The 16,758-nt window shown below is 40.6% G+C and overlaps 1 protein-coding gene across 3 annotated transcripts; it reads left to right on the top strand.

Moving 5' to 3' along the window:
• Positions 1–1,880: 1,880 nt before the first annotated feature.
• Positions 1,881–15,902, top strand: nod1 (nucleotide-binding oligomerization domain containing 1). Of its 3 annotated transcripts, none has more exons than XM_038712291.1 (12): positions 1,881–1,898; positions 2,719–2,917; positions 3,057–3,231; positions 7,571–9,383; positions 9,501–9,584; positions 11,510–11,593; positions 11,707–11,790; positions 12,275–12,358; positions 12,447–12,530; positions 12,617–12,700; positions 12,828–12,911; positions 15,327–15,902. In XM_038712291.1, the coding sequence occupies exons 2-12, from the start codon at positions 2,741–2,743 to the stop codon at positions 15,397–15,399; spliced, it is 2,826 nt and encodes a 941-aa protein (XP_038568219.1). In that variant the 5' UTR covers positions 1,881–1,898; positions 2,719–2,740; the 3' UTR covers positions 15,400–15,902. The 3 variants fall into 3 exon arrangements, with proteins under 3 accessions (XP_038568219.1, XP_038568218.1, XP_038568220.1); XM_038712290.1 differs by lacking the exon at positions 1,881–1,898 and adding an exon at positions 1,905–2,300; XM_038712292.1 differs by lacking the exons at positions 1,881–1,898; positions 2,719–2,917 and adding an exon at positions 3,324–3,368 and having other exon boundaries at positions 3,103–3,231.
• Positions 15,903–16,758: the final 856 nt, after the last annotated feature.

The raw sequence follows: 16,758 nt of genomic DNA on the forward strand, positions 1-16,758 counted from the left end.
AATGCTGGACTTAAGTCTGTTCCACTTCATAAATCTGAGGAACTTCCATCCACTGTGTTTGTCTGAGATTAGAGTAATCACACAACAGGGCCCAGTTGTTCAAAAAGTTTAATCTGGATCAGAATGATCTGGATTTGGAAATCCCATGCTTTGCTATCCAGGATCATGTAACCCATCTTATTTTTGCGCCGGTTTTTCAAAACAACATTGGATTGGATCAGCCTGATCCAGGTTTGTGTACCCGTTGCTCATCACGCTGTCAGCGGATGTGTTTAGAGCTTCTTACTCGTGCTTCTGTCAGCCTTCCGATAATGGTGGATCAGTATCTCTTTGTTTGACTCTGTTGCTAATATACATCTGATTGTGCCCGACATGTAATCACAGGACTACAATGGTAGAGATCAGACTAAACAACTTCCTGTGTGTGGCTGCTGACAGTGGCTCCAGCTAAAATCACCACTGACTGTGACGATTACTTTAAATGCTGCTGCTGTGACTACAGTGTAGTGTTATCTCTGCTATCGCTACTGTACTAGTCTAACTGCTACTATTATGCTAATACTACTAGCACTACTACTACTCCTAGCGTCAGTTTGCACCTGTCATGTATTTCTCATTACTACATTATATTACAGTGTGATCATTACATTCAGAGTCATAGCTAAACATCAAGACTCCTCCTCCCTCTGCATCAAAAAATGTTTCTTCCTTGCTTTTTTGTACAATTGTTGAAAAATACAACCATGTTATGAAGTATTATTGGTTGGGTGTAGTAGAAAGGTATTATGGTAGTTGTTGCTGAATAACCGTCTGAAGAATTTACTATATCTTTCGAAAAAACAGAAGCTTAGCTTTAAGACAATGTTTTGATACTCATAAGGTGGTGCTATTATAATACTGCTACTACAACTATTATTTCTACTCTACTAGTAGTACTACTAACACGGCTACCATTGCTACTTCTACTATGGCTGTACTGTTGCCACTTCTACTACTGCTAGTATTAATACTGCTACTACATTTACATTTACTCATTTGGCAGATGCTTTTATCTTACATTTGAGGAACAACATACAAGCATTAATACAGCACGAGATCTACACTTTACCTTTTTGCCTTAAAAAACATGGCATTGCACCAATTTGACAAGTTCATTTTCATAAGGGTTATTCCAAAATAAAATATGATGAGTAAAAGAAAAATGTACAAAACAGAAACGTCAGAAATATTATAGTAAATGAGTAGTTGTTCCATTTTTAGAATGTTTGGTTCGACTTTATTCTTGACATACAGCTGGGACACTTTGAAATATATTTATCACCAACAAGGTCAAGAATTAGTACAACTCTGAGGTGTTTTCACTGTAGATTTTTCACAGGAGGCTACTGTAGGTTGATGAAGATATTGTAGCGGGAATCTCTTTAAGATACTCTGAAGATGATGAGACAAGAAATAATCTTTAATTAATGAATAATCTAAACTTTATTTTTTTTCTGTTCACCTTGAGAGCTAGCCTACTATGATTTGAAAAAATAAAAAAGCAAGTATTTTTTGTAGTTTTTCACAGACAGTAGGACAGTGAGACAGGAAATCAGGGCGAGAGAGAGAGAGAGACATGCAGCAAGGGTCAGAAAACCATGCAGGACTAACTACTGCAGAATTCTATGAAACAAGAATAAAAGTACACTCTTGTAGCACAATGATGAGGGGAAATGAGAACAAAAGAGCAGCCAAAACATGCAAAAATAATAAAGCGAAAGGACGCAAAGCTATCCCCACATTTCCGTGGGGACATGAATGCAGCACGGGCAGGTTGTGAAATTCTGGAAAGAAATGACGCCCTGAGTGTGAATACTTTCACTTCCCAAAACGAAAGGTTCTGTACTGCTTTACAGTGGGTACGCTGGAGATGTAATTTACATAAAGTATCGTAATGGGCATTTGTGGCATTTAAAAATAATTAGTTCCGTATAACGCTCGGTTTTACTTTAAAGTTCCCTGGTGGTGCTGACAAAACGCTATGGTAGGAAGCACTGCGTTTCTACTGGGGTGCACGCAAAACAAACACAGCTGATAAAGCCGATGATAATGACGTCTCCGTAGATGAAATCGGAGAGAAATCCACTCATTAACTTTGAAAGCTTGGACCACTGGAGTGCCAGCTGGAGGTGGCGTATCATTTTGAATTAAAGTCGGTTCCTCTTCACGGAGGAGGGCCATTTGGTAAACAAAGTGGGAAACGTTAAAAGATTGAGGAAACGGCCGTGGAAGAACAGAGGGAGAGTTTTGTGCAAATATTGGTAATTCCTTTACGACTAACCTAAAGATTTTAGCAGCAGTGACTTGTCATAGTGAGAAACCAGTAAAGAACCTTTGGGCAGCTGTCAGTCAAACTAAGTGCTTGATGGACGCAATTTATTTGTGTTTACTGAGATTAAGTACTTTTTTTGGGGGTGGGGCAAACTGATACTGCCAAGCTTTAACCAGTATTGATCAGACTTAAGTTTGTCTAATGAGTATTATTGTTCAGACCAAAACACAGTTAGATTACTGCAGTTATCACTGGGTATGAGAGATGAGGGGAATTACAAATGCAAAGACTGTATTCTTGAATTATCACTGTGGCTGGTCGTGCTGTAATTGAGTCTGGTGGATGTCTATTCTTCTTTTGCTTAAGCTGTTCATAATACCGTGTGCTTGTCCTCTGTTATCCCTCAGAGGTGACTGCTCTGCAGTAAAGATGGGTCAGAAAGGAGAAGCCAAGGTGTCTTGCCATAACATCCTCACCTACCACAGAGAGCTGCTGGTGTCCAGGTTGAGGAGTATTCAGTGCATCTTGGACAACCTGTCGGCCGGTGGCTTCGTCTGTGAAGAAGATGTTGAGATTGTGCAGCGAACGATCACCAAAACAGATCAGGTAGGGAAACCAAAATAACAAAAGAGGCAATTTCCAACTGTTTAATTTAAAGACATTGTATTATATAGTAAAAAATGAAGTAGATAGTTTATGAAAAACACATACAATACATATTCCTGTGTTTGTTTGTTTTTTGTAGGTGCGCAAAATCTTGGAGCTTGTCCAATGCAAAGGGGAAGAGGCCTGTGAATTCTTTATTTATATCATATACAAAGTATGCAATGCGTACATAGACCTCCAGCCGTGGTTGAAAGAGATTAACTACAACCCAAGCAATGATGTAACGGTGATGAAAGTGGTTAACACAGATCCCAGTAAGTATTACAGTCATTAATGCTGCTTTGCACTGCCAAGATGTTCTTTTTTATGCTTTATAGATTCCATTTAAGGGTGTTTGTGTCACTAGGAGGCCAATATGCTTGATGTCCACATGTTGGCCTGGTATGAAGAGGTAAGCCAGTTGTAGTTTTGCTCTGTTAGACTATGGTAAGATGTACGACTAAGAAATCAGTCACACCTGGCTCAGTTTATGGTTTCTTAGGCAAATGCTCGGTCACCTTTTGTTCTTAGTCTGGCTCCAGGAACAGACAGGAGGTCCTTGCCAGAAGATCTTAGGCCATGGGAGGGCTCATATGGAGTTAAAATATCTAAAATATAATCAGGAGCCAAGCCATGAATAGCCTTAAAAGTAATGAGTAAAATCTTAAAATCAATCCTAAAACAAACAGGGAGCCAGTGCAATGATGCTAAAACAGGGGTGATATGATCATATATTCTTGTCCTAGTTAGGAGCCGAGCAGCTGAGTTCTGTACGGTCTGTAATCTATTTAGGATTTTCTGATTATGGCAAGTGAAGAGGCTGTTGCAATAATCAATGCGTGAGGAGATAAAGCATGTATAACAGTTTTAACATTTAAAATAGGCCTTATTTTTGCGATTTTTCTAAGGTGGTAAAAGCTGGACTGGACCAGTTTAGAAACATGATGCTCAAAGCATAACTTACTATCAAATAGCACACCAAGATTTCTTGCAACAGGCTTCACGTGTTGTAGCAGGTAGCCAGAAGAGAGCAGAATTTAATTGCAGAGATGTTGGAGGACCTATAACCAGGATTTCTGTTTTATTGGAGTTAAGTTGTAGGAAATTATTCGACATCTTATGTTTTATATCGGTAAGGCAGTCCTGTAATGAACTCAGCATACTAAGGTTGGTGGGCTGTACAGGTAGGTATAACTGTGTATCATCCGCATAACAATGGAAGGAGATACCATGTCTGCGTATGATATCACCTAGAGGGAGCATATATATAGAAAACAAAATAGGTCCAAGGATTGACCCCTGAGGCACACCGTAGTTGGTGGTGGAGAAAGAAGATTTAAAATTATTTATAGAGACACAAAACTTCCTATTGGATAAGTATGAGGCAAACCAGTACCAGATATCCCCACCCAGTGCCTCAGTCTGTTTAACAGGACTGAGGCAGGATGCCATGATCAGTGGTGTCAAAGGCCGCACTTAAATCCAGCAGAAGCAGTATTGAACATTTGCCCGCATCAGCGTTCATTAGGAGGTCATTGGAGGTCAGTGCTGTCTCAGTATTGTGATGTTTACGGAAGCCAGACTGGAACTTTTCAAAGATACAATTGTTTTCCATTACAGCAAAGAGCTGCTTAGAAACTTCTTCTGTAACCTCTCAAGGGTTTTTGAAAGAAAAGGCAGTTTAGAGATTGGGCGGTAGTTATCAAGGATGTTAGGGTCAAGGCTAGGTTTCTTTAAGACAGGTTGTACACATGCCGTCTTGAAGTACACCGTGACACAGCCAGTAGATAATGAGCTGTTAAAAATTAAAAGCAAGTGTGGGCTAATATAATTCAAAACTTCTATTAAAAACTTTGCAGGAATCAGATCAAGAGAGCTAGAGCAAGGCTTCATCTTCAACATAATTTCCATAAGTTCTGCCATGGTAATAGAAGAAAAGGAACTCTAAGGATCCTGGGTAGGGTGCACAACATCTAAAAAGGCAGGGTTTGGGCTAATACTGGCTCTTAATAATTCCACCTTAGTGACAAAGTGTGTTAAAAATATCTCACAATCAGCAGAGGCACAGGGAGAGTCAGGGTTCACCAACAGATCGAGAGTCTTAAAAAGAAAACTAGGATTGTGCTGGTGGACAGCAATAAGATTTGAGAAATGGTGAGCTCTTGCATCTTTTACCAACCTATTGTACGAAGATCATCAGATTTCATGGCCGTGAAATGGACCTGGAGACCTGATTTTTTTCCATCTGCGTTCTGTTTTTCTGCATTCCCATTTGCAGCTTCTGATATCTGCATTAAACCAGGGTTGCTTTGCAGATTTTAAGTGTTGTTTGTTTTTGAGAGGCGCTATGAGATCAAGGGTTAAGGAACAGAGGGAATTAAAATAGTTGACAATATCATTAGTGGAGGAGATATCAGGGGGCACATGAACTGAAGAGGGCACCAAATTTAGAGGCGCTCTGCTCATTTAAACTGCGGTTTTGTTTTGATAAAGACTGGACAACACTACCAGCCTGTAGTTCACAGTGGAAATGAATGACATGATGATCAGATATAAAGATGTCCTTAATTTCTACAGCGGATATCTTCACACCCAAGCTAAGAACCAAGTCTAAAGTGTGGCCATAGTGATGAGTTTTGCCCGACACATGTTGAGTAAAATTAAAAGAATGAATGATACTTAAAAAATCAAGAGCAGGGAGATTTGAAGACTCGTACTTGAAAATTAAAATCTCCACAAATAAGGATTCTGTCCTCATATAAAACAAGATCAGATAAAAATTCAGGGAATTCCAGCATGAAGGGACCAGCTGGATTGGGGGGGCGGAAGATGACAGCAATTAGGACCAGTGGGGGGACACCAAGTTTGAATAAGAGCACTTCAAAAGAAGAGTAATCGATACACAGAGTTTTAGTGCATTTAAAGTGCTTTCTAAAAACAGCCACAATGCCACCCCCACGGCCACTCTCCCTGGGGCGGCTAAAATAAACATAATCCGGGGGGCATAATTCAATAAGATGACTGTGATCACCAGGACGTAGCCAAGATTCAGTCAGAAACATACCGTCTAAGTCAGAAGAAGAGATAAAATCATTTAAAATGAAAGTTTTGTTTGAGAGGGATCTAACATTAAGAAGAGCCAACTCTAGTGATCTATACTGTGGTAAAGCAGACGTAACGACCTGAGGCGAGGATAAAGCTTGTATCCTAATTAAGTTATTGCTATTGCTGAAACAAATGTGTCTGTCTCGATTTAACAGGCCTATGCGAAGTCAATACAAGGATTTTAGGGATGCATGAGGCAGCGATGTGACAAGCATGAACACAGGATAGAGATTGTTAGAGACTGTAGAGCCCTAGGACATGGGTATTCAAAGTCTGAGACGGTGGGCCTCCCCTCAGCTTGGAAATAGGCACCCCCTCACCCCCTTAGTTTACTTGCTTGGTTTCCCCATAGACTGTATAAAGGAAGTGGACATGGCCACCGTGACGACACCCAGCGGTTTGTGGACTGTAATTTTAAAGCCTTGAGTTTCTGGAAGCAAAACTGGCCAACTCAGCTGTGATTTTTGGAGTGCTGTACCATCCAGTGAGGTGTGTCTGCTATTTTGTCTACCTCCATTTAGATCAATGAGTACAGAAGTGGACTGCACTAATGTGTAACTAGCATTTTAATGTTGAAACTATTTGAGGTGAAGCTAAATTAAATATTTAACTTACCGTTTTTGGTACTTTTATAAGTAACTAGTAACTAACATTATAATTAAGTTGAATTATTTCCAGCTGTGAACTTCTCCTCTGATCACTTTGTGGAACAACAGTGTCCATCAAACAGCAAGAATAAGAAAAATCAATCTTTGAATATTATTAAGTCACAATAAAAGCATTAGGGTTTAAAGCTAACCTGCGTGTGGCCTTAATTATTTTTAAGGTACCAAATGAGATATATCAAAACCAGTTCAATAATGAATCCTTTCATGTTCTAGCAGAGTTATAGTCTGAATTGTTAACTTTTTTCATCAGAAACATTTAGCTCTTTCGAGATGAACTGTGGTGCCTTGTGAAACAGCTGAGCAGTGGTTTGTTCTTCTGCTTCAAAGCATGTTGTAAGCACTTCACTCCCTCTCTGCTTCACTCCCTAAAATTCTCACCGTGCTCTGTTCCAGATCTTTGTATATTTCTGGTGATTCATCCCATCTGGTATGTGTGCGCACTCGTCTTCTATTGGGTGTCAAATAACTGTAAATGAAACACCAAGCCTATCATGTTGCAAACCTTTCCAATCAGTCGGTCTTCACCTTTCCCTAGCCCACCAACGACTGGAATCCTGTCACCACTGCTGAGTTTATTTTCATATCATAGAGATTCTGTCTTATCATTCTTAAGGCGGAAGCTGCTCTAGCTGCCTCTAAAGCTGCTGAGGCCTGTCAAAGTGTGTAACAATAAGCAAGTTCTCTAGGATCATAAAACCCCCCAACACATCCATTTTTGGATTTGATAAAATGTGTCTGGTCCTGAATAGAAAATTATGAATCACTGATCCTAACTCTGTTTATAATTGCACCACTAAAAGCTTCTCTATTTCACTAATTTATTGTCTCTACCCCATCTAAGTCAGCAGGTACTGTGAGAAGTTGAGGCACGAGATGAGCCGGGACACCTGCTTCATCATGTCGTACGGCCAGCAAGAGGAGACCCGTCTGGAGGAGCTGTACATTGACACACTGATGGAGCTGTTGAACGACCGTAATGAAAGTCTGGGCTTCTTGGAGAGTCTGGACCAGCTCCTGGGAGACTCCGCGGTCTTCAATCCCCAAGGTGAAACCATCTATGTGATGGGGGATGCCGGTGTAGGAAAATCCATCCTCCTGCAGAAGCTCCAGAACCTCTGGTCCAAGAAAGAACTGCAGACGGACGCCATCTTCTTCTTTAAGTTCCGCTGTAGGATGTTCAGCATCTTCAAGGACACGGAACAGATCTCCCTCAGAGACCTTTTGTTCAAATACAACTGCTACCCAGATCACGATCCAGATAATGAGGTTTTTGACTACATCCTGCGCTTCCCTGAGAAGGTTATTTTTACATTTGATGGCTATGATGAGATTCAGGAGGATCTAGACCTGATGAATGTTCCTGAAGTTGTGTCACCAGAAGACAAGGCACACCCCCTCCAGCTGCTCGTCAGCTTGCTTTGTGGGAATCTACTCAAAGGCTCCCAGAAGGTGCTGACGGCCCGGACAGGGGTTGAGATCCAGAGTAGGGTGATCAGAAAGAAGGTGGCTCTGCAGGGGTTCTCCCCGGCTCATCTGAAGACCTACATTGATTTGCACTTTAAGGAACAGGAGCACAGAGAGCTGGTGTCTGTTCAGCTGGACGCTAGCCCCCACCTCTGTGGCCTGTGCTCCATCCCGCTCTTCTGCTGGATTGTATTCAAGAGCTTTAGACACCTGCACACCATGCACGATAGTTTTCATCTTCCTGAAACCTGCGTCACGCTCACTGGCATCTTCCTCCTGCTGTCTGAGGTGTTCCTCAGCCGCTCAGCCTCACCTGCACCATCACTGCTGAAGAAAAGAGTTCGGTGTGCCTCAGAGACATTCAAAGCAGGCCTCAGGCCGCTCGCAGCATTTGCCAAACTAGCACTTCAGGGTATGGAAAGAGGAAGCTTCATTTGCAGCCAAGAAGAGATCACTGTGTGTGGCCTGAAGGAGGAGGACCTGCCCCTGGGCTTTCTCAGACCTGTCAGTGAGTGTGATGCCAGTGGAAGCCCTGCTACTTTTGAATTCCTCCATATTACCCTCCAGTCTTTCTTGGCAGCGTGTGCTCTGGTGTTGGATGAGCAGGCTGCTGCCAGCTCCATTCTCAAGTTCTTCACAGAGTGCAGCAGGAAGCGAGATGCCTCCTGTCTGCCGTTTGACTTCTGTATCAGTGGCTCTTCGAAGCCCATTGAAAAGAATCCCTTTGCGAGCAATGAACACCTCCAGTTCACTAATCTGTTCTTGTGTGGACTGCTGTCCAAGTCTCACACGGGCCTCTTGGAGCATCTGGTATCTCCTGTGTTATTAAAAAAAAAACGGGCCTTGCTAAAATCCTACCTTTCCACCAGTGTCAAGTCCCACCTCCACGGCTTACCGCACTACAACGGCGATGATGGCAAGAAAGTTCACGTTTTGCCCAACTTCCTGTGGATGCTGAGGTGCATCTTTGAGATGGGGAGTAAAGACATCGCTCAGATAACAGCAAAAGGCATCACAGCTGGCCTCATCAAGCTGGGCTACTGTAACGTGTTCTCAGGTGACTGCACCGCCATCAACTTTGTACTGCAGCACCGTCAGAAGCTCCTGGGCCTAGACATGGACAACAACAACATCAGTGACTATGGGGTGAAGCAGCTGCAGCCCTCCTTTTGTAAGATGACTGTAGTGAGGTAAACAGTACAAACATGCTTTTAACTACCTTCTAATCTTTAGTGAGGGATATTCAGACTGATTTTCCAATGAACAGTTTGTAATTATCAAACATGGATCAATCTGCTCGTCTACAGATTGTGCGTCAACAACCTGTCTGACAGCAGCATTGAGGTTCTTGCAGAGGAGCTGTGCAAGCACAAAGTAGTGGAGGTCTTGGGGTGAGTAAACATGTCAGTGGTTCCCGTGTACTTCTGCATTCGTACACATTCTCAATGTACATGTGTTTCAGGGGTAACAGAAGTATTCGGATTGTTTTATTAAAGTAAAAGTACCAGTACAACAATCTAACTAGTACTCTGTTACAAGGTCTAAATTCAAAATCCTGCTTAAGTTAAAGAAACACAGTATTATCAGCAAAATGTCTTAAAACGCACAAGTACTTTATCCGCTGACAAATGTCCCTTGTGAGTGAAATATTTCTGTTCTAGATATGACATTATTACATTGTTAATACTGCTGCGTCAGTGTGAAAGCAGCACTTTACTGTTGTAGCTGGTGGAGGTGTACTGTATTTACATTTAGGTAGCTTTGTCCAGTGTTTCCCAGCCTAGGGTTAATGGAGTAGAAAAGAAAAAAAACAAAAACAAAGTTCTGCTGCTGTATACTTCTGTTGGACTCTTTTACAAGCGCTAACATCTGAAATGTGACAAGAGGCCCTAACTTGACACTGTTGGTTTTTTAAAATTTTTATTTTTATGTGCCAAAAATTTAAGGAATCATTGGTTTAGTTTCCAAAAATGCTTCTAAAAAAGATTATCATAAGCTTTTTGCCTGTTAATCGGAAGGTCAGCGGTTCAATCCCCGGCTCCTCCAGGCTGCATGTTGAAGTGTCCTTGGGCAAGATACTGAACCCTGAATTGCTGTTCCGCCAGTGTATGAATGTGTGTGAATGTTAGTTTTTGTTTGAGCACTTAGGCTCAGTGTATAAATATGGGGTGAATGCAGATGTAGTGTAAAAACGCTCTGAATGGTCGAAAAGACTAGAAAGGCGCTATACAAATACGGAGCATTTACATTTACTTTAAATTTAAAATCTTAATCTGAAATGTAGCTGTGAATTAAATGTATTGGTGTAAAAAGTACAGAATTTCCCTCTCAAATGTAATGCAGTACAAGCATAAAATAGTAGCATTAAATAGAAATACTCAAGCAAAGTATGAGTACCTCAAAGTTGTACTTTAACACAGGACTTTAGTAAATTTAGGTCCACTCAGTAAGCTGCTCTGAAGCTTTCAAACTAATCACTCAAACGTCTAGTTGGAGTTTAAACAGTTGTCATGAAATTGTATTTTCTCTAAATCTATTAAGGAGATCTTGTCCATGTTGGCTGATGTTGTTGACTTAAAAGTTCATTCTTGACTTTGGAAAGAAGGTCCTGAACTAACATACCACTGCTACCAGGGGAGGGACTTTTCTTTAAATGTTCTGATCATAGTCACAGTTTTAAGTCATGTTATTTCTAACGTGAAAAGTCGTATCCGTATCTTGTTTTTTATGTAAAATATATGGTTTCAGTTCCTGTCAAGAGTTTATGTCCTTTTTTGTGAAAAGAGGAATGTTTCCTTTGGAGTTTTGTGTAGTGGTAATATATAGTGGTTTGCATGAACAACATATGGAAATTCTTGTATTATTTCAGCAAATTATTATGTCACATCCATAAAGTTGGGTCCAGCTTGTAATGCGTTATAAATGTGTTGTCTCCAAGCCAAATCCAAGATAACCCTGAATATATAATCAGAAGAAGACATTATACAACTGTTACTGGCTGACCAGTAGTAGTTCTAACCATGACTAGTTAACCGAACCCCTCTGAGATAATTTATAATAGCATCATTTAAAGAATTAAGGTTACACTTGTAAAATGGTTCGGAGAGACACTGTGTCTGTGTAGATGACTTCATTGCTGTCAGGTGTGTGACATGGGAAACGTAATTGTATTTTTGGCTACACAAATGGTAGAGGTACAAAAATTCACTAGCAATTAAATAAGGGGATTCCCCCCTAAGAGTTAACGTGTCAGTGCTTAATGTTTTTCTGAGAGTGAAACAGAATCTTTAACCATAATTAGCATTTCTGTCCCCAGGCTTTACAACAATCACATCACGGATGTGGGAGCCAAGCTAGTTGCTCAGATAATTGAGGAATGCCCAAAGCTGCGAATTGTCAAGTATGTTTCTACAAAGAGAGAATCTGAATGTTATGATAATTATAATAATTGTACAATGAATATGTCATGGTCTTATGTCTATTAAATTGATGTTGACATTACTTTGTCCTCAGGATTGGTAAAAACAAGATCACTGGTGTTGGTGGGAGGTATTTGGCCAGCGGAATTCAGAAGAGCACATCTATATTTGATGTGGGGTAAGATTCCACCGCTGTTAAACTTCTCTGCTGTTGTAGATCATTTCCTCCAGAATATTCTTATCCCGCTGTGCTCATGAAAGCAGTGAGATCAGAAAGAGACGGCCAGTGTCCTATGTTAATTTGAGAGGCCAGGCAGGCTTAATGAAGGAAGGTTTTTTGATGGTACCAAAAAATGGGTTTTATCACCATCTCTCAAGTGACACAAAATATATGTAAGACATTATATTAAAGAAAAAAAATCAGGATTAAAATATGACAGACCAAATATTAGAATATGTCCATGTTTCCAGATAACTTGACAGGTTACCAGCTATAAAACATTGGTGAAAATCATATGGTAAATTGGAGGAGAGTTGTTTTAACATTTTAAATTAAAGCATGAAAACAGGCCATATGAATTGTCTCCTGGAGAGGATACTTTTGTGTTTTTCTATGCTTCCTGATGCAGATGACGGCTTTGATGTTTTTTTTTTTGCTGCAGAATGTGGGGGAACAGAATTGGCGATGAGGGAGCGGAAGCATTTGCAGAAGCTTTGAGACACCACCCACGTCTTACCAACCTCAGGTGAGAAGGCAGCTACTACAAATACAGCAAAAACCTACTGATTCAACCTCATTGAGTAAATAGTCGTTTTGCGTTTCTGGGTTCAAAGTCTCTCAGCCAATGGCATCACATCTGAAGGCGGGAAGTACCTGGCAGAAGCACTGAAAACGAACAACGTCCTCAGGATATTCTGGTAGGCATGCCGCTTAGTTTGAGCCAAATGATGCTGTTCTCACAGTGCTACTCTCTGTATAGAAGAACACGTCTGTGCTGTTGTAGGTTAGTGCAGAATGAGCTGACTGATGATGCCGCTGCACACTTGGCTGAGTTGGTCCAAGCAAACACAGGTTTAACACACCTCTGGTAAGGAAAACACACATGCATTAGCACACTCTGTATTTACTCGCATACCAGCATGGACGAGAACTTTGAATAGCCCGGTCAGACATTGATTGTCAGAAACTCACCTGCTTTGTATATTTGTCTGCAGGTTAATCAGCAACCAGTTCACTGTGGGCGGGATCAGACACCTTGCTGAGGCCCTTAATCACAACACAGCACTCAAAGAGATATGGTGAGGGTCAGGGGTTTTTCACAGCAACTTCAAATGGTGAAGATTTCCGAAAATGACAAAGCATTTTTTCAGTTGTATTAAATCATTCTACCAACGTATCACAGTTAAAAGTGAGACGATGAAACATTTGCTGAACAGCAGCCACATGTGACCTTTGCAGAATAATGCTAATACTAAAACATACTGAAACAGGTAGAAGTAGATAAACAAGTAGAAGAGAGACATGAAGTCAGTAAAATGCAGTTGTAGATCTCGTGCTGTATTTGATGCTTGTATGTTGTTCCTCAAATGTAAGATGCTTTGGATAAAAATGTAATGTAAAATGTTAGCAACAATATCTATGTCAAGTTTGCCACCATAAGTTATGGTCATACCAGACCAAGAAATACCAAAGCTAAAAAATTTTGGGTGTGGAAACTCAGAAAATTCTAAAAAATCTTGCAGATCAAAACATCAGAAATGTGTGGCGCGATTAGGAGACTGTAACCTTCCTCATATTAACACATGAAACAAACATAAATCCGATATTTTCAAAACGTTTTCTACATTGTTTCTCACCGTTTGAGGTTTAACTCGCACTTTTTTAATCTCGTTGCGCCTTCTTTTGTTCAATTTTGGGCTACATTTGGATGGATACCTAGCTAATTATTCGGACAGATACATTCCTTCAGTAAAAATGTTATCATACGGAGATCAGTCAACATAATACGTACTCACCTCTCTTAAGCCAGACATCATTCATTAATATCACAAACGGTCCACTGAGCAGTGCCGCATGAAGGCAGAACAGCATATTATACATTAACCACAACCACATACTGCAACAAATTAGCATAATACGCTGCTGAAGCTACATGTTGACAAGCAAACTGTTCTCACTGCAATAATAAAACAGGTAGCTCAAATCAAGCAATCTGATTGGTTCATAGTAGTGATAAAATGAGTGTATACAACGGGTATGACGTTGAATTTCTTCGCACAGATCTGTACCACTCCGCGACAAACAGGGTTCGAGTTATAGCCTAATCTGAGCTTAATTCTATTAAGGCTTATTTATTATTGCTCAAGGAGAGACGCAATTCCGCCCTTTCTGGTAGGTATAATAATAAAGTGTTACTATTTTACGCACTGCTGGCCGCCGGCACACAGTAGCAAGCCTTTTATCATATGGCTATATATAAGTTAAAGTTACCAAAGTCAATCTACTGGACAGTTTTTTAGTGGCTGCACAACAAACGGCAACGTGCAATTAGATAAAGATAAATAGTTCAAATTTTAGCCTTTGATATATGTTGCTTAGCAACCGTCATGCGCTATGTAGCCTGGTGGCATTACTTTTTGTTTTCATAAAGAAAATCTGTTGATGAAACTGTTAGCCTACTTTATTTTTGCCATACTTGGTAACCGTTTTATAAAAGCAATAGCTCACTTCACAGTTAAGGGGGTCAACGCCCCTTAATTGTGATATAACAAGTGTATATCATGGCCTGTTGTGAGCTATTTCTTAAACAAACCGCTCCAGGGTTCGTATGGAATCAAGCCGAGACCACCTCTTCTAGGCGATCTTGGCTCGGTTGTTTTGTTCGGGATCAGAGTGCGATTGTTGCGTTCACATAACGAGCCAGGCCAAAGGGGAAACGCCCCCTTGTTTCGGAACAGTGTCTCCAATCGATCCAGGTGTGAACGCACCTTAAATAAAATCTACTGATGAGAACTGTAGTGCATTTTTTGAATTTGCATCTGGAGGAATGTAAACAGCAACAGCAAAAACACCTGAGCATTCTCTGGGCAGATAGTATGGCCGGCCAATGATGATAAACATGTCTATCCACTTTGGCTGCGTTTAAGCACTAAGCATCATTTATGTAGACACACAGTCGCGCTCCCCTCGTCTTACTGGACTCCAGAGTCCTGTCTGCGCAGAGTAAACTCCTCCCATCAAGTGTTACAGCTTCCTCTGGTACGCTGCTATGCAGCCACGTAAAGATGAATGAATGTACTTCTGGATTCTGGGTGGATTCTTGGATGAAATCAGCAACTATAGTGCCGTATTTTGTTCTGAACAGCCAAGCTTTCTGAATTCACAACTGCTCTGATTTGAGCCTCTGACTCGCTGCTTCTCTATAGAAATGGTCAGATTTGTATTCCAACAGTGCAGACCAAGAGTACATAATGAAGGGGCACTGGAAAGCCCAAGCACTCAATGTATTAATTCTTCCTTTCTTTTATTAATTAAACAATACGTAGTTGTAAATTACAACAAGGGTTTGTCCCCCTAATGGTTATTACATTACAACTACTAATAACCATTAGGGGGACAAACCCTTCACAGCATCAGGGCCATTTCCATGTGTACTCGCTCTTTTTGCATGAACATGTTTTGAAGTGAATTAATGTCTGATCATGTTCCAACAGTGTGAAAGGGAACCAGCTGTCTGAAGAGGAAGAGAAACAGTTTGTGACAGAGAAAAGGCTGCAGTTCCACTGATTGGGCACCCATGTGAGAAATGAGTAATGTTTGTGTTGCAGAAAATATGTGGTGTGTATTCACAATATGCATGTATTATTGCGCCTGGCTGTGGGCACAAAGTCACACTATCTGCTTTAATGGACTGCTGTATATTCATTGTTGATGAAGCCATTTTTGCACTGAGGAAACTTTCTGTTTCATGTTTCTTGTATAGGGAATGTTTACGTGGAATTTTGACAAATGTTTGACAATTTTACATGCTCTGTTACATAAAAGGAAGTGGAAGCTTCCAGTTTGAAAAACAAGAAGAAAACTAACCCACAAATTTTGTATAGACTGTATGTGCATGTTTTCATTTGTATATAAAACAGTAACTTCATTTTATTTATTATATGACTGATACTCAAAGTGTTTTCCAAATCGCTGGTGGAATGTGTAGAGGTGCACTTCAGTGTGAAGAGAGTGAATGAAGGAAGACAGCATTATCATAATGGTAAAACATTAAACAACATCACAACATATTCTTGTCTTTATGTCCCTGAGCGTATGTTTCCCTCTATAGGAAAAGATCCAATCGTAACAGGAAAGGCACAGGCGGCAGAGATGATCACAAGTCTTTGAGCTAGGGCCCAAGTCAAGTCTCAAGTCTCTCATGATTATGAGTGTTGTATCACCTGATGCGTTCAATCCAGGCTCCTTAAAAAACTGCATAGCTATAAGGGATTCTGTAACTGTTACCTGTTTTTAACCAACAGAGCACAACCATGTAATGTGCAATGCAATTAAAGACACCTTAAACTACTGTAAGACAACACATGCTGCAGGCTCTCAAACCCAGTGTAACGTTAACTAAATAAAACTGTAACGTTACATGATCAACAATAAACCTGTAACCTGTTTGCAGCCAACGTTAATAATTAACATGACGGCAGCCAGCGGGATGTAAATGATTACGTTAATGGACCGCAACAAGTTTGGCAAGCAAACAAATTTATCTTTTCATAACGTCAGTTAACCTCCCGTAAGTCGTAGCTGAAGCAAGAAGCAAGCTGAGCTAAACTTGTTTACTCACTTGAGGTTACTAATCTATTTGCGTTCAATGCTTCTTTGTTTGGGCCTTGTTGTATGAAGTTTTAATGCCAAAGTTTAGGATGAATGGTGCAGCAGCTGTTGATGTTGTCCTCTCTCAAATGGGGAGGGAAATAAAATCAAGCCCATCAGACGTTAAAAATAAACATTGTTCACGAGTCCCCTCTTTTGAGGACGAGTCTCAAGTCGAGTCTGAAGTCACTCTGCGTGCGACTTAGGTCGGATTGAGTCCGAGCCTCAAACTCAAGTCCTCATCTCTGACAGGCGGAACTAAAATGAATAATGGCT

This window comes from Micropterus salmoides, unplaced genomic scaffold (assembly GCF_014851395.1).
Source record: "Micropterus salmoides isolate LMB-PRFRI ecotype aquatic unplaced genomic scaffold, ASM1485139v1 Ms_hic_scaffold_11, whole genome shotgun sequence".
NCBI classification, from domain to species: domain Eukaryota; kingdom Metazoa; phylum Chordata; class Actinopteri; order Centrarchiformes; family Centrarchidae; genus Micropterus; species Micropterus salmoides.